This window comes from Equus przewalskii, chromosome 5 (assembly GCF_037783145.1).
Source record: "Equus przewalskii isolate Varuska chromosome 5, EquPr2, whole genome shotgun sequence".
Classification (NCBI taxonomy): domain Eukaryota; kingdom Metazoa; phylum Chordata; class Mammalia; order Perissodactyla; family Equidae; genus Equus; species Equus przewalskii.
In genome coordinates, this window is record NC_091835.1 from 26,265,083 (window position 1) to 26,279,573 (window position 14,491).

At 59.7% G+C, this 14,491-nt stretch overlaps 1 protein-coding gene across 2 annotated transcripts; it reads left to right on the top strand.

Moving 5' to 3' along the window:
* Window positions 1–925: 925 nt before the first annotated feature.
* On the top strand, window positions 926–11,542 carry AGXT (alanine--glyoxylate aminotransferase). 2 transcript variants are annotated; one of them, XM_008534534.2, is made up of 11 exons: window positions 926–1,462; window positions 1,544–1,736; window positions 2,918–2,982; window positions 3,633–3,733; window positions 4,938–5,008; window positions 5,841–5,925; window positions 7,249–7,344; window positions 8,118–8,187; window positions 9,985–10,080; window positions 10,554–10,682; window positions 11,144–11,542. In XM_008534534.2, exons 1-11 carry the CDS (start codon window positions 1,232–1,234, stop codon window positions 11,249–11,251), a joined length of 1,245 nt encoding a protein of 414 aa, XP_008532756.2. In that variant the 5' UTR covers window positions 926–1,231; the 3' UTR covers window positions 11,252–11,542. The 2 variants fall into 2 exon arrangements, with proteins under 2 accessions (XP_008532756.2, XP_070474963.1); XM_070618862.1 differs by having other exon boundaries at window positions 1,053–1,462; window positions 10,953–11,542.
* The last annotated feature ends 2,949 nt before the right edge of the window (window positions 11,543–14,491 follow it).

Consider the following 14,491-nt stretch of genomic DNA (forward strand, 5'->3'; position numbering starts at 1 on the left):
TGAGGCTTGTTCCCTTTGCCTGTGTCTTCACTCATCGGAGGGACAGAGCGCCGCCACCACCCCCGCAGGACCATAAGGGTCCTCAGGTGCTCAGGCCACAGCTATCCAATCTGGCTAAAGCTCGTGGGGTCCCCAGACGCCCAGGATGCCAGACCAGCCCCAGCCCAGCAATGAGTGCTGAATGCAGGGGCTTGGCTGAGCTGGGGGGCAAGTCCCCTTGGGGGAGGTAGGGTGGCAGGGGGTCGGGGGTACTGCCTCTTTGGTTGCCGTGAAAGCTCCTGTGTGAAGTCCTGAAGCTTCCCTGGTTACTAGGGCCCAGGACGTCGGATCCCTGACACAGAGCAGAAGTCCCCACATGCTCCACCTGGCCCCCTGGAGAACAGCTGAGAAGTTTCCAAGGTGCTCAGAGAGCACTGGCTCGCAGGCTCCTTTGCCTGGTCCCCCAGGGGTGCAGGGGCTGTTCTGATTTCCCAGAACACCCACCTGTCAACTCCACAAGCGGAGAAGATTCCCCAGGCGAACACCCCTTGGTTACACTTGCAAACTCCAAACCTCAGGGCCCTCGGGCACGGAGGGGCAGGGGAAATACTTACTTCCAAAAGGATCAGGAATGAACATGTCCTTGGTGCATGCGTGTGTGTGAGTGGGTGTATGTCTATACCCACAGGGCATATATATTTTCTAAATTGAGCCTCTGCACAAGCTAAGCCAGGGGGAGCAAACTATGGCCCATGGGCCAAATCTGGCCCACCACTTGTTTTATAAATAAAGTTTTATTGGCACACGGCCACACCATTGTAGCTGTTTTTGCCCTACAACAGCAGGGTTGAGTAGTTGCAACAAGCCTGTAAGTCCTGCCAAGTCTGAAATATTTGCTCTCTGGTCCGTTAAGAAAATCTCTGGGGGCCCCTGAGCCCAGCAGGATGCACTCGGCTGGGCATCTGTCCTGGGACAGCTGAGAGGAACCGGGAGAGGCTGAAGGGCAGAGGACAGCTCACCACGCTCTGTTTTTCATTGACTGGACTCTGAAGGCTCCTCCTCCCCCCGCTGAGGGTTCAACACCCCGGCTGTCAGGCCCGGACATGCAGGCTAAGCATCAATAAGGGGGCAGGTAACAACGACCAACAACAAAAGGCCGCCTTGTAGCAGGAGCCCATCGATCAGACCTCACCTCTGGACGCTTGCCTGTGCCCACACTTGTGCCACCGTCCAGCGCGGGGCCAGCCGGGAAATGCTCCGGGCGCTGGCAATGGCCAGTGTGGCCCTGGGGCCCCAGGCAGCAGGTTGGGCAAGAACCATGGCCTCCCACCAGCTGCTGGTGGCCCCCCCAGAGGCCCTGCGCAAGCCCCTCTCCATCCCCAACCGGCTTCTGCTTGGGCCCGGCCCCGCGAACCTGGCTCCACGCGTCCTGGCAGCCGGGGGACTGCAGGTGATCGGGCACATGCACAAGGAGATGTACCAGGTAGGTCATCAGAGGGTGGTGGTCAGTCCCCTGAGCCTCAGTGGGGAGACAAGATCTGACCTACATGCCCACCGCCCCCAGATAATGGACGAGATCAAGCAAGGCATCCAGTATGTGTTCCAGACCAGGAACCCCCTCACGCTGGCCATCAGTGGCTCGGGGCATTGTGCCCTGGAGGCCGCCCTGTTCAACCTCCTGGAGCCGGGGGACTCCTTCCTGGTCGGGGTCAATGGCATCTGGGGGCAGCGGGCCGCGGACATCGGGGAGCGCATTGGTAAGAGACAGGGGGCAGAGGGTGGGGTGTGGCCCCTTGCTCTATCCTTCCCCAAGGCCTCTCGCCTCCTGCCAGAAGCCTGGCAGCCCCTCTACCTTGGCCCCTCCCAAGGAGACACTTACCCCCTTTGTGGCCCCTCATGCCTCTACCTCCCCACCAGCCTGCTGCCTCCTTCAAGTAGGTTTTGGGGTGCTCGTGGGCCCCCATCCTCTGTTTCCCAGAGTTTGAGGACAGCAGTTTCTGAGCACATGGGAGAGGCACTGGAGGGAATCCTCTGGTCTCAGCACAAACCCCTAAACCGCCTGCAGCTCTCTGGGTGTCCAGGTGTCACCTCTGCTATGTGACAGGACAGGGATTCAGAGGCCGAAATCCCCCCTCAGAATCTCAGAAACAGCCCTCTTTCTGGAGCACAGACTATGGAGGAGTGGACAGGGTTTTCATTTCCAGAGTAAAATGTTCTAAAGAGAGACAGATCAAAAGCAGGCATCCGCGCTGGGTTTAATGATTGATGGCGGCCTTTGCAAACGTCTCGTTGCTCCTGCATGGTCAGCTCCACAGGTGGCTGCTCTCGGTCCTGGTTAATGGACAACCCCTGATGGCCCAAGGGAGTCCCAATCCCTCACCTGCTCCCTTTGACAACCAGTGTGGGGGCTGAAGGCAGGGCCTCAACCTTGGGCACCCACGCTCCCGTGGCTCTGACTGCCGGCTGTGCAGTCTGGGCAAGCCCCCCCTACCCCATCTCCATCCACACTCCAGCCTCGGGCTCTCCCCTGAGGTTTGCACCATCCTGAGGTCACCTACCCTCCTATATGCAACTCCAGAGGCTGGCCGTGCATGGGGATGCATGGGTCCAAGAGAGGGAGCAGGACCAGGACCGGCCAGCCTGGAGCCCCCAGTCCCCAAAGAGGACAAAGCCAGCTCATGCCCTCACTCATTCATTCATTCCTTTCCATTCATTCATCCACTCATTCCTTCATTCAGTCATTCATCAAACATGGTGGGCCCCTCAGGAGCGACCCTCTGCTGGAAAGGCACCAGTCCATGCAGCCTTTCTCAGATCCTGGTTTACTTTCTGTGTGAATGGTGCTATAGAGGAGCCCGGGAGAGCCCCAGTGCTGATTCCTGCTGTCTGTGTGTGTGAGTTCCAGGCCATTCATTGCTCACTCTGCCCCTGCCCCCAGGAGCCCGCGTACACATGATGGTCAAGGACCCTGGAGGCCACCACACTCTGCGGGAGGTGGAGGAGGTACAGGGGGGTATGCAGCCCCAAGGAGGGGAGGGAGCCATCCAGCAGGGTGGACTCAGAGCTGGAGGCTTGGGGTCCATGGCTGGCCCTCAGCTCTTCCCAGAACCAGGCGACTGGTCACAGAAGGAGCATTCTGATATCTGGGAGCAGGTGGGAGGGGTTCTGCATGGCAGGGAAACTGAGTCCAGGTCCCAGTCCTCTGGGCAGGGCTGGAGGGGCTGGAGGTAAGAGGTGGTGAGCAGGACATGCCCTGACACTTGGCGTGCCAGCCCCGCCTCCGCCCCCCATCCAGTGAGGTCAGTCCCAACCAGCCCAGACCCAGGAGACTCAGCTGACCTCGTGGCAGTCCCAATAGGATGGGGTGAGATGCTGGGGCCACTCTTCCTCCTTCTCTGGGAGAAAGTCCTTCTCTTCCTGGAACAAGCTCTCCTCCCAGAGCCGAGATGTCTGGCCCCACCTCAGTACACACACGGACCAAGAGGGGCTGTGGCACCTCCAGCTCCAGGTGCCAGAGCTGCAGTGGCGGTGGTGAGAGGGCTGTTTGGGAGGGATCCTGTCCTCCCCTCACCAGGAAAAGTCCTTCAGGGAGGGGGTGGCCAGCCCCTCCCCCTACTGGCTCTGCCCACAGCTGTCACCTCTGTCCCCGTCAGGGCCTGGCCCAGCACAAGCCTGTGCTGCTGTTCCTGACCCAGGGGGAGTCATCCAGCGGCGTGCTACAGCCCCTCAATGGCTATGGGGAGCTCTGCCACAGGTGAGCCTGTCCCCACAGGGAGCCTCTCCCAGGGTGGCATCACTGGGGGCAGAGCCGAGCACAGCTCAGAGCCGGGCTAGGGGTCGGATGGGGGTGCTGGCAGGTCTGCCCCACCTGGAGTTAGCAGGTGAGGCCCAGCTCCTCGCCCTGCGCTCCTCACACCCCAATCCTGGTCACATGGCGTGAAGTATAGGTATCTCTCGGGGTGCTCCATGCTCTGGGCTGAGTCTGGTGGGCTCCTCCCATCTGAGAGCAGAATCAGGTGCTCTGTAGCCGGGTGCCCCACAGTGCCCATTGCCCTCCAGACCCCACGGCCGAGGGGGGCTTGGCGCTGATCCTGCTGTCCGGGTCCCAGGGCCAGCCCGCACCTCACCCCAAGATCCCTAGAGCCCCAAACTGGCCTCCTGCCCTCCACTTCCCTCCTCCAGGCTCCCGCCCCTGCCCGGGTGCACAGGGCCTTAGGTGGGGTCGGATGGGTTCCCTCCTGGGAGTCCTGCTCTGGAGAGCTGACCGCACGACGGGAGGAGAGAAAGTCTCCAACCAAGCAGGACCACCCTGGCAGGGCCTCCATCCACCAAAGGGGACCTAGCCGCTGGAATGGGGCCTGTGGCATCCTACCCATAGAATCAAGCTCACGAGTGTCGACTGGGCTGTGGCTTCCAGGGGACCAACCTCCCCTCCACACCCAGCCTGGCATACTCTTTATGCCTTTTTCTAAGAAAACGTGGAGGCGGAAGGGAGTCAAAGCTTCCAGCTCGGGCTGTTTTCGGACTCTGTCCTCCCTGGGCTCTGGACTTCTGGCCAGCGGGCTGGGCAGAGTGACTGTTGGCAGGAGGAGTCCCTGGACCCCAAATAGGCCCTGGGGCCTGAGCACGCAGAGCCCCCAGCCGGCCCTGGGACCACAGGCTGCGTCAGCTGACCCTCAGGCACACGGCGTAGGGGGTCCTGCGGCCTGGCTGGCCTGGACTTTGACACTCCATGAGGCCTCTGTGTTGATGCCCCGTCTGCCCTGTGGCTCACCCTGGTTCCAGAACCAGGGAGCTGGTCCTGGGGGTCCAAGGGTCCAGGAGGAGGCACCGTATGAAGGCGGAAGGCTCCCCGGCTTCCGTGCCAGCCTTCAGCAGGCCCTGAAGGCCCCTCCAGAAACCCCATCCACGCAGAGTCTGAAGCCCCTCCTGCTTCTCTCTGCTGCCCCTCCCCCCAGGTACAAGTGCCTGCTCCTGGTGGACTCGGTGGCCTCCCTGGGCGCAGTCCCCATCTACATGGACCAGCAAGGTAAGGCTGTGCCCCACAGCCCCAGGCAGGCCGCTGCTCACCCCGGGGGGCCCTGAGGGTACAGGAGGCGCCCGTGGAAAGGTTTCATCTGACAGTGCCTGCAGGACCACCACTAGCCCACATGTCAGATTCGGGCCCTGGCTCCACAAGGCCCAGGGAAACGCCAGCTCCTCACTGGGGCAGAACAGGCTCCATGAACCAATTGACACGGGGTGTTTCTGCTGGGCCGGCAGGCCCGGGTGTAGGGGACAGGTGGGAGGGAGGAGCTTCTCCAGGGGTGACATTGGAGAGGTCTCAGAGTCCCTGCAGGATGGATAGGAGAAGGGCTGAGGCTCCTGTCAATCAGGTGCAGGGGGCTGGGCTGCCTCTAGTCCCAGCTGGGCCTCAGTTTACCCATCTGCCCCACACCCCGCCAGCCTATCACGCAGTGGTGAGCACCATCATGATGGCCTTTCAGGCCACCTTGAGAAGGCTTCCATTGCTCCATGGTTTGAGCTGGCCCTCAAACCACTGCTCTGAAAGAAGGGGCACAAGGAGGGGCCCTGGGGACACCATATGGGGTGCTGGTCCTCAGGATGCCCACACTGAACCTCTGGGCTGGCTGCCCTCTGCCATGAGGGAGAAGCTGTGCAAGAGGCTCGAGCCTGAGCTCCCAGGCTGCCATGCAGCAGAGCACAACTCGAACCCAGGACGCCCTCCCCACTTCACCCTCCTGGCCTCCATGTAGTAGAGTCTATGGACTGGGGCCCGGCCTGGGGTGGCCCCCCGCTAGAATGGTCCTGCCCCTGCATGGCGCTCAGCCCCCGTGGGCACATGTCCCTCCCCTCCACAGGCATTGACGTCTTATACTCGGGCTCCCAGAAGGTCCTGAATGCCCCTCCAGGCACCTCCCTCCTCTCCTTCAGTGACAAGGCCAAGTGAGTGACCCAGGCCCTGGCCCCCACCCAGGGCGGGACGTGCAGTGAGGCGGGGCCTGGGATTTGGGAGGGAAGGCCTCTGGAATGCTTGCCACCTACCCTGGACTCATGCCTGCTCTGGACAGGTGTGCCCAGGCTTCACAAGGGCACGGTGAGGACCACGGGTATCGGGGAGTGGCCTGGCCAGGCTGGCCTTCGGAAGATGCTCTTCATGAGAACCGGGGTGTGGGATGCAGGGCCTGGCATGCTGGAAATTCCCGGCTTCAAGCCAGCAAGGACTGGTGACAGTGCCAGCTCCCTGCTGCCTCCACCCTGGCTCAGCGTCTAGGTGCTGATGTGGGAGCTGCTCCAGGGAGTGGCATGGGCCACCTTCATCCTGCTGCAGTCCCAAAGTCCCCAGGTCCCTCAGACCCTGAGTCAGGCCTGGAGGGGGCGGGAGAGGGGATGGAAGACCAGCCTCAGGAGGCCATTAACATCAGCTATACCCTGGTGACAGGTGGTGCCATTTACCAGAATAGAGACCATCTGGGGTGAAATCAGGAATCCTGTGTGGACATGGGGAGAGTCTGAGACGCCTGTGGGAGGGTCAGGAGGCAACTTGAGGTTCAAGAAGGGTCTGAGTGCAGAGCTCGAGGAGAGGCTCCTTGAGTCTGGAGCCGATGGAGATCAGACGTGTTTAAAGTTTCGAGACTGGCCAGCATCGCCCAGGGCTTGAGAGCAGAGGAGCCAGGGTCCCTGATGAGCGCCTGCCCACCAGGGTGCAGGGGTTGGGGAGCCGAGCAGGAGAGGCCAGGCGGGTAGGGGAGAGGACAGCCAGGGGAGCCTGGGGTCACCCAGCTTGGGTAAGTGGGGTCACCTCAGAGCCCCTCAGTTACGTTCTAGCTCCCCAGCTTATACTCAAGGGTGTGGGGGCCCCCAGGAGCAGTGAGGCCTCCCCCAGGCCCTGAGCCTCTTTCCTTCTGCCATTTTGATGGGTTGCACTCACCAACAGCAGACCCTCCTGTCTTAAAGTGACTGATCACCTTTTGGTGACCTGAGGAATGAGACAGGGCAACTCCTTGGGAGGGGTCTGGGGAGGGGGAGAGAATAGCCGGGGTCCCCACATGACAGTGTCACACCCACGTGGCAGAGGCACAGGCTGGGCCCAAGGGCCAGCGGGGCCGGGCAGTCTGAGGGGCCCATGCCAGCCCTGAACACGATCATGGGGGTCCTGGGGTCCCCGCACCTCTGGATCCCGTCTTCGCGTCAGGAGCGCCTGACAAAAGGCCCTACAGTCGCTCCAGCCTGGACGGGCAGGCGCTCAGTCCAGTTCTTCCTCCCCAGAAACAAGATCTACACCCGGAAGACGAAGCCCTTCTCCTTCTACCTGGACATCAAGTGGCTGGCCAACTTCTGGGGCTGTGACGACCAGCCCAGGATGTGAGGGCCGCAGGGGTGGGGAAGGACTGGGCGTCCGGGAGGGGCTGGGAGTGGCCGAGGGGCATGGGACAGAGGGCCTCTCATCAGTTTCACACACTGGGTTCTGAGCCCCACTTCATGCCCCCGCACCCCAGCTAGAGCCCTGGGATTCACTCAAGCCAGGCCGTTGATGCCCCGACCCGATTTCCCCATCAACCCCTGGATTAGGGGCTCGGGTCCAGCAGCACGGCCCCCACAGTCCTGCCCACGGGGGCGTCTCCTTCCAGAAGTCCCAGTGCACCTTCGGGCATGTTGGATCTGGCCCTGCCACATCTTCCCACCCCTGGGCCTCAGTTTACCTATCTCTTAAAAGGGGAGGGTGAACTAGGGGCTCTCTGTGAGGTGGCTTTGGCCATAACCCAAGGCCCTTTATGTCACACAGGGGGACAGGGACACCAGGAATGGTGCCCCACCCACTGAGCACAGCAGGTCAAATTCAGGCTTCACGGGACCACTGGGGCTACACAGGCCTGGGTGGGGAGGTGAGAGCCAGCACGCACTCTGCCCCCTTCAGCCTTCTGCTGCGATCTGGTCAGCACCCCCACTCTGAGCCTTGCTCTCAAAGGAACTGCCCTTCCCGCTCTGAGCCCGTAACTCCCAAATTGGACATCGCTCCCCTGGGAAGGGGGCTAGCCCCGTTGTCAGAGAGCCGGACCCGTTGGGGCTGGAATAGACCGAGCTACTGCCCTGACCCCACCCAGTGAGGCTGGACCAAGCCCCCTCCTGTCTTCCAGGTACCATCACACCACCCCCATCACCGGCTTGTACAGCCTGAGAGAGAGCCTGGCGCTCATAGCGGAACAGGTGAGGGGGGGAGCGGAGAGCAGCAGCAGCGTGGACCAGGGCTCGGCAGGTGCAGGCGCCCCAAGAGAGCCCCATCCCCCACCCCCCGTGGGCCTGGCCTGAAGAGAAGGGAAAGTTGGTGGCATAGCAGAGAGAAAGGGGTGCTGTTGGCTGCTGGCTGAGGGCACCCCCAGGAGGACAGAACCCCAGGACAGATGCGGTGATGGGAGGGAGCTGACCCTCAAACCACTGCTCTGAAAGGAGGGGCGCAGGGAGGGGTCCTGGGCTCATTTGGGCTCAGGTGATGGGGCAGGTGTGGACCGTCTTCCGACCCTCCAGTTGCTTGGTGAAGCACTCAGTGAGGGCCTAGCCAAGGCTGAAGGGGTTTGAGGAGAAAGGGGAGGTATGGAGGAGCGGAGGAGGAAGGTGAAGGGGCCGGGAGGGCCAGGCAGCCAGAGGCAGGTGGTCAAGGGTGTAAAGTGATGGCAGAGTGTTTAAGCTCACGTGTTCTGCTTCAGCAGCCTGGGGTTCGTGGGTTCGGATCCTGGGCACGGACCTACACACTGCTCATCAAGCCATGTTGTGGTAGCATCCCAAGTGCAAAATAGAGGACGATTGGCGTACATGTTAGCTCAGGGCCAATCTTCCTTGCCAAAAAAAAAAAAAAAAGCACAAAGTGTGACTGACCTTCCACAGGCTTGGCACTTTCCTGTAGCCACATCCAGCTGCCAGGGTGGGGGCAGGAGCTGAGCAGAGACAGCTGGGTGTGCCCAGGGTGGTGGCTTTGCCCAGTGCAATGTCCACACTCTCAGGACAGAGGAGGCCAAGCGTGGCCCCAGGCCAGGTTGGTTCTGCAGGACACAGGACAGGAAACGTGGCTGGCAGCACAGCCTGAGGTCCCCCAGGGGCTGCTGCCAGGTCCAGCCCAGAGGCCAGGAAGTGAGCCTGGCTGTGGTGGCCTCCCTGGGAGGCTGCCGTGCTGTGCTGGCCACACCTGCCCTCCTGCATCCGCTCATAGAGCCACTGCCCCAGGGCTGGTGAGAGCCAAGGTGTCCTGAGAGCTGGTGGGTCACCAGCACCCGCGCCCGGGCCATGTGCCAGCGAGCACATGGGCCAGGAGCTGTGAGCTCACAGGGAGTGGCCATGCAGATGGGCCCTGGGGTGTGAGCTGGGTAGGGAAGGAGGGGGTGGATCCGTGTGGTCAGTCAGACAGGGCCTGGAGCGACCGTCGGAGCTGCGGGCTGGGTTGGGGAGAGGCTGAGGGCTGGAAGGAGCTGGTCCTGAGGGAATGGAGATGGCCTCCCCACCCCTGCCTTGACCTCCCTCCCCTCTTCCGTGTCCCTTCCTCCAGCCCCCCCTCCCCCAGGATGACCGTGTGGCCCCAAGGAAAGAGCGGGGCCTAGAGCGACCTGCCTGAGCCCCTGTTCTGATCCAGCTCCCTGCCCCATGTGGCACAGAAGCCCCTCTCCTTCCACTGGTCAGCTCCCCACCTCTGACCGGGTGCCCTCCTCTCCCCCAGGAGCCACTTGGCTCCAAGGACTGGCTGGGCCCCCCACTTCTCTTCTTCCAGACTCAGACTACTTCCACCTGCCCCAAGGGAGCCCCAGGCCCTGCCCCTGGGACAAAGCCAGAGCCCCAAACCTGGGGGCTCAAAGGGCTCCCGAGGGACTCAGAGTCCAGGCCAGGAGAGGATCCCCTCTCCAGCCTGAAGCTGCCCCCACTGTGGACGTGAGCTAGGTTCTCCCTCTCCACGGCCAGGGGAGGGCCCCCGCCCTGCCCTGCCACATCAGCACCCGCTGGCGCCCTCTCCCCACGCAGGGCCTGGAGGACAGCTGGCGGCAGCACCGGGAGACCATGGCTTACCTGCATGGGCGCCTGCAGGGGCTGGGCCTGCGGCTCTTCGTGAAGGATCCCGTAAGAGGCCGAGGGGCGGCGGGAGGGGCAGGTGTAGGGGAGGCGGTCCCGGGGAGCAGGCGGTCATGGCTCCCTGGCCTCAGGATCTTAGGACACTTGGTTTGGTGGCCCCACTCTCCCCAGAACCTCTCCCTGAGTAGTCAGGGGCGATCTCTGAGCTAGAAGATGCCCTTCGACCTCCTGAGCCCTGGGGTGGGAGGGTCAGCTGAATACTCCAAGAGGAACCTGAAGCTCCTTTGCCCTAGAGTGGGTGTGACTTGCTGGAGGAGAACAGACATACGGTGCCACCCTGGCGTCCCTCAGTGGCTTGGACGCCCCGTCCCATGGGCTTGAGCTGTTGGGCAGGGGTGCTGACCTCGCTGTCCTCAGGCTCTTTCTCCCCACCCCAACCCCACCGCCACTTGCTCCTGTGGATCCTGAGGTCAAGGCCAGCCGGTGAAGGTCAAGGGGACTGAGCCGGGCCTGTCCTGCAGGCGCTCCGGCTGCCCACTATCACCACTGTGGCCGTGCCCGCCGGCTACAACTGGAGAGACATCACCAACTATGTCATGGACCACTTCGACATCGAGATCACGGGAGGCCTCGGGCCCTCAATGGGAAAGGTGAGGGGGGCAAGGGCCGGCCACACCTGCCACAGAAACTAGACGCACCACCCCCACACAGAGCACCACTGTTCCCAGGCCCGGGGCAAGGTCCGGCGGTCATCCAAGGGGCCAGGACAGCAGGGGTGGCCATAATGGAACATCCTTCTCCAAATCCAAGGGGGGATCTGGGCAAAGTATCCTCTTGCCCCCTTCCACCCCAGTTTTTTGACGTTGTGGGGTACAGCATCTCCAATTCAACCCAGAATGTCCTTCCTTCCCTCCGAGCAGGCGATTCTGAGTGGCCTCGACTGACCACCCTGCTGGACTCCCTTCCCGAGCTCTGTGGGCGCAGAGGAAGGAGAGCCGGCCCTGCACTGGGTTTGGGGGGCCTCCTTGCATGACTGGAGGCAGCTCTCGGCTCCCCTCGTGTATACTCCCCGATGGAGGCTGACGTGTGTGCCCCGCCACCGTCCCCCTAGGTGCTGCGGATCGGCCTGATGGGCTGCAACGCCACCCGGGAGAACGTGGACCGCGTGATCGAGGCCCTGCGGGAGGCCCTGCAGCGCTGCCCCCGGAACAAGCTGTGACCCGCCTGCCTCTCCCATGTCCACTTGCAGGGGCCGGGGGGTGGGGGGCCAGGAGCAAACAGACTCTGCAAGGTGGACAGGGCCCCTGGACAGGACAGCAGCTGCCCCAGCCCAGGCGAGGTGGGACGAGGAGCAGGACCAGGCAGCTGTCCCCAGCCCCAGGTGGCCCTTGTCCCACCGAGCAGAACATGGGCCATTTGGGCTCCGGATCCACAATACCCTCCCAATGAGCTGCAGTCCCTCGCAGGTCACTGGCCTTCTGGGAATATTCAATAAAGAACTGGTTGGTCATCTGTCCTCACTGTGGGGGGGATGGGCTGCGAGAGAGTCTGACGGGAAGGCACCCATGATCCCTGACTGCACCTCTGGGGGAGCCCTGGGACAGGTCCTCGCCTGGGGCCTCCCTGGAGCTGGTGGGTGGGGTGTGCGGGGGCCCTGGCGCCACACACTCAGGTCCCAGAGCTCACACCTGCAAAACACATCCTCACACACCACCTCCAGGGGAACCGACAGCCCACAGGGCTGACTTGTGACCCAAGTCGGGAGAGCAAGAGCCCAAAAGCACAGTCAGGACTTGAGCGTATGATGACCCAGGGTGCACACCACAGACACGCAGGCCAGTGCAGGTGCCAAAGGTCTGCGTGGGCCTCAGCCCTGCGGCCACTCAGCCCTCATAGGTGCAGCTCGGGGGGGCACCCTGAGCCCCAGCCTCCTCTTCTTTCTCTGCTTCGCTCCCACTGACCTCTGTCCCTTAGTTCCCCCTCCTCCCTTGGGGTTTCCACCTGTGGCTGCCTCCCTCAGCCTCTCCTTCCTAGGAAGTTTCTAAGCAGGCCAGCCACTGATCTCCTCAGGACCGGGTACGCTTCAGGCAGTCACAGCCACGCCCACATTTCCAGGCCCTCGCTGGTCCTAAGAAGCCCCAGGAGGAAAGCCAGGCAGGGTCTCCCTCTTGTCAAGGTGCAGCCCTCTTTGTGCAGGCCAGGGGTTGGCCTGGCTCCATCCCTGTCACTCACACAGGTGCGGGCCGGGCACAGTCGTGTGCACTGGAGTAGGGCCTGAACAGACCAGAGGCCATGCACCCCACAGCACTCAGGACCACCAGGAGGGATGGGCACCGATGGGATGACCCAGACACTGTCACATCGTAGCTGCCATCAGCACAGAAGCAGAGAGGGCCAGAGGGTCTGGAGTCCCCAGAGCAAAGGTGGGGGTGCTCTTCCAGAGGAGGCCTGAGGGTTTGAGGAGCCACAGGCAGGGCCACCTGGGCCACCTCCGAAACTTTGGCCTTTGTCCCAAGAGCAGCCCTGTCTTGGTCGGGTTTCCCCCGAAGCAGACACCGAGACAAGAATTCAAGTGCGAGACCCAACCAACGGCAGGTGCCCTGTGCTCCCACCCCACCCGTGCCAAGCCCTCCACCATCCGACTCCTAACACCACGGGTCAGCGTTGCAGGCACCTGGATTTCATGTAAGTGGCATCACACAGCATATTCTCTACTGTGTCTGCTTCTTTCTTCTAACGGTTTTGGCGTTCGTGTGTGCTGTTTCGGGGAACAGCATTTGTCTGCATCGCTGGCTCTCTTCCGTTGTAGGATAGAGCACAGTCTGTTTATTCATCTGCTGGTGATGGATCTCTGGGCTCTTTCCAGTTCGGGCGATTATGAGCTAGATTGGAATGAGCATTCTGATACAGGCTCTGTGTGGATGCATGTTTTCATTTCTCTCGGGTAAACACCTAGGAGGGAATTGTGGGCTCATTTGTCAAGTATAGGTTTAACTTTACAAGGCACTGCCCGGAAAGCCTCTGAGGCTGTTGTGACAGTTTACATTCTCACCAGAAGTGCACGGGAGCTCCAGTTCCTTCACGGCCTCACTGACACTGGAGTTGTCTTTTTTGTAGTGGGTGTGAAGTTGTATCTAATTTGGTTTTAATTTGCTTTTCCCTGATGACTAAGGATGTTGAGCACCTTTTCCTGTGCTTATTGGTCGTTCATGTATCTTGTTTTGAGAAGTGTCAGCTCAAGTATTTTGCTCATATGATTTGGGTTTGCATCTTGTTATTGCTGACTTGTGGCAGTTATTTTTATAAGCTGGATACCGCCACATACGTGTGTCATGAGTATTTTCCCCTATTCTGAGGCTTACCTATTCATTTTCTTAATCACATCTTTCGAAGAGGAGATATTTTCCGTCTTGATGAAGTCCTATTTATCCATGTGTTTTCTCTTATGGTCTCTCTAGGGAACCCTTGCTGACTTTGAGACCTGAAGACATCTTCCTATGTTTTCTTCTGGAAACTTTATGGTGTCAGCTTTTACGTTTAGGTTTATAATCCACCTCAAATTAATTTTGTGCATGGAGTGAAAAAGGGGTCAAGGTTTGCTTTTGTCCTTATGGATATCCGGTCCTTCCAGCAACATTTGTTAAACATCAAATTGACTTGCAACTTCGTCAATTGACTATACGTGTAGGTCTATTTCTGGCCTCTCGCTTCTGTTTCATTGTCGTATGTATCTATTCTTATGTCAATACTGTACTGTCTTAAATACTGCAGATTCACAGTAGGTCTTGAAATCAAGTAGTACAAGTCCTGCAATTTTGTTCTTCCCTTTCAAGATTGTTCTTCCTATCCCAGATCTTTTGAATTCCCATATAAATTTTAGAATCATTTTGTCTAGAGCTTGCTGGAATTTTGACAGGAATTGCACTAAATCTACATATTTTGGATTACAGTTCTTTATCAGCCGTGTCTTTTGCAAATATTTTCTCCCAGTCTGTGGTTTGTCTTTTCATTCTCTTCACATTGTCTTTCACAGAGCAGAGTTTTTCATTTCAGTGAAGTTCAGCATATTAACTATTTCTTTTGTGGATTGTGCTCTTGGTGTTGTATCTAAAAGTCAACGACAAACCCAAAGTCATATAGGTTTTCTCCCATGTTATCTTCTGGGAGTTTTATAGTTTTCTGTTTTACATTTAGACCTTTGATCCACTTTGAGGTAATTTTTGTGAAGGGTATAAGATCTGTGTCTAGATTCATTTTTTCGCATGGGGACGTCCAGCTATTCCAGCACCATTTGTTGAAAAGACTCTCTTGCTCCATTGTTCTGCCTTTGCTCTTTTGTCAAAGATCAGTTGACTGTATTTATGAGTGTCTATTTCTGGGCTCTCTATTCCGTTCCACTGATGTACCTGTCTATGCTTTTGCTGTCTTGACTACTTCCATGATTACTGCAGTTTATAGT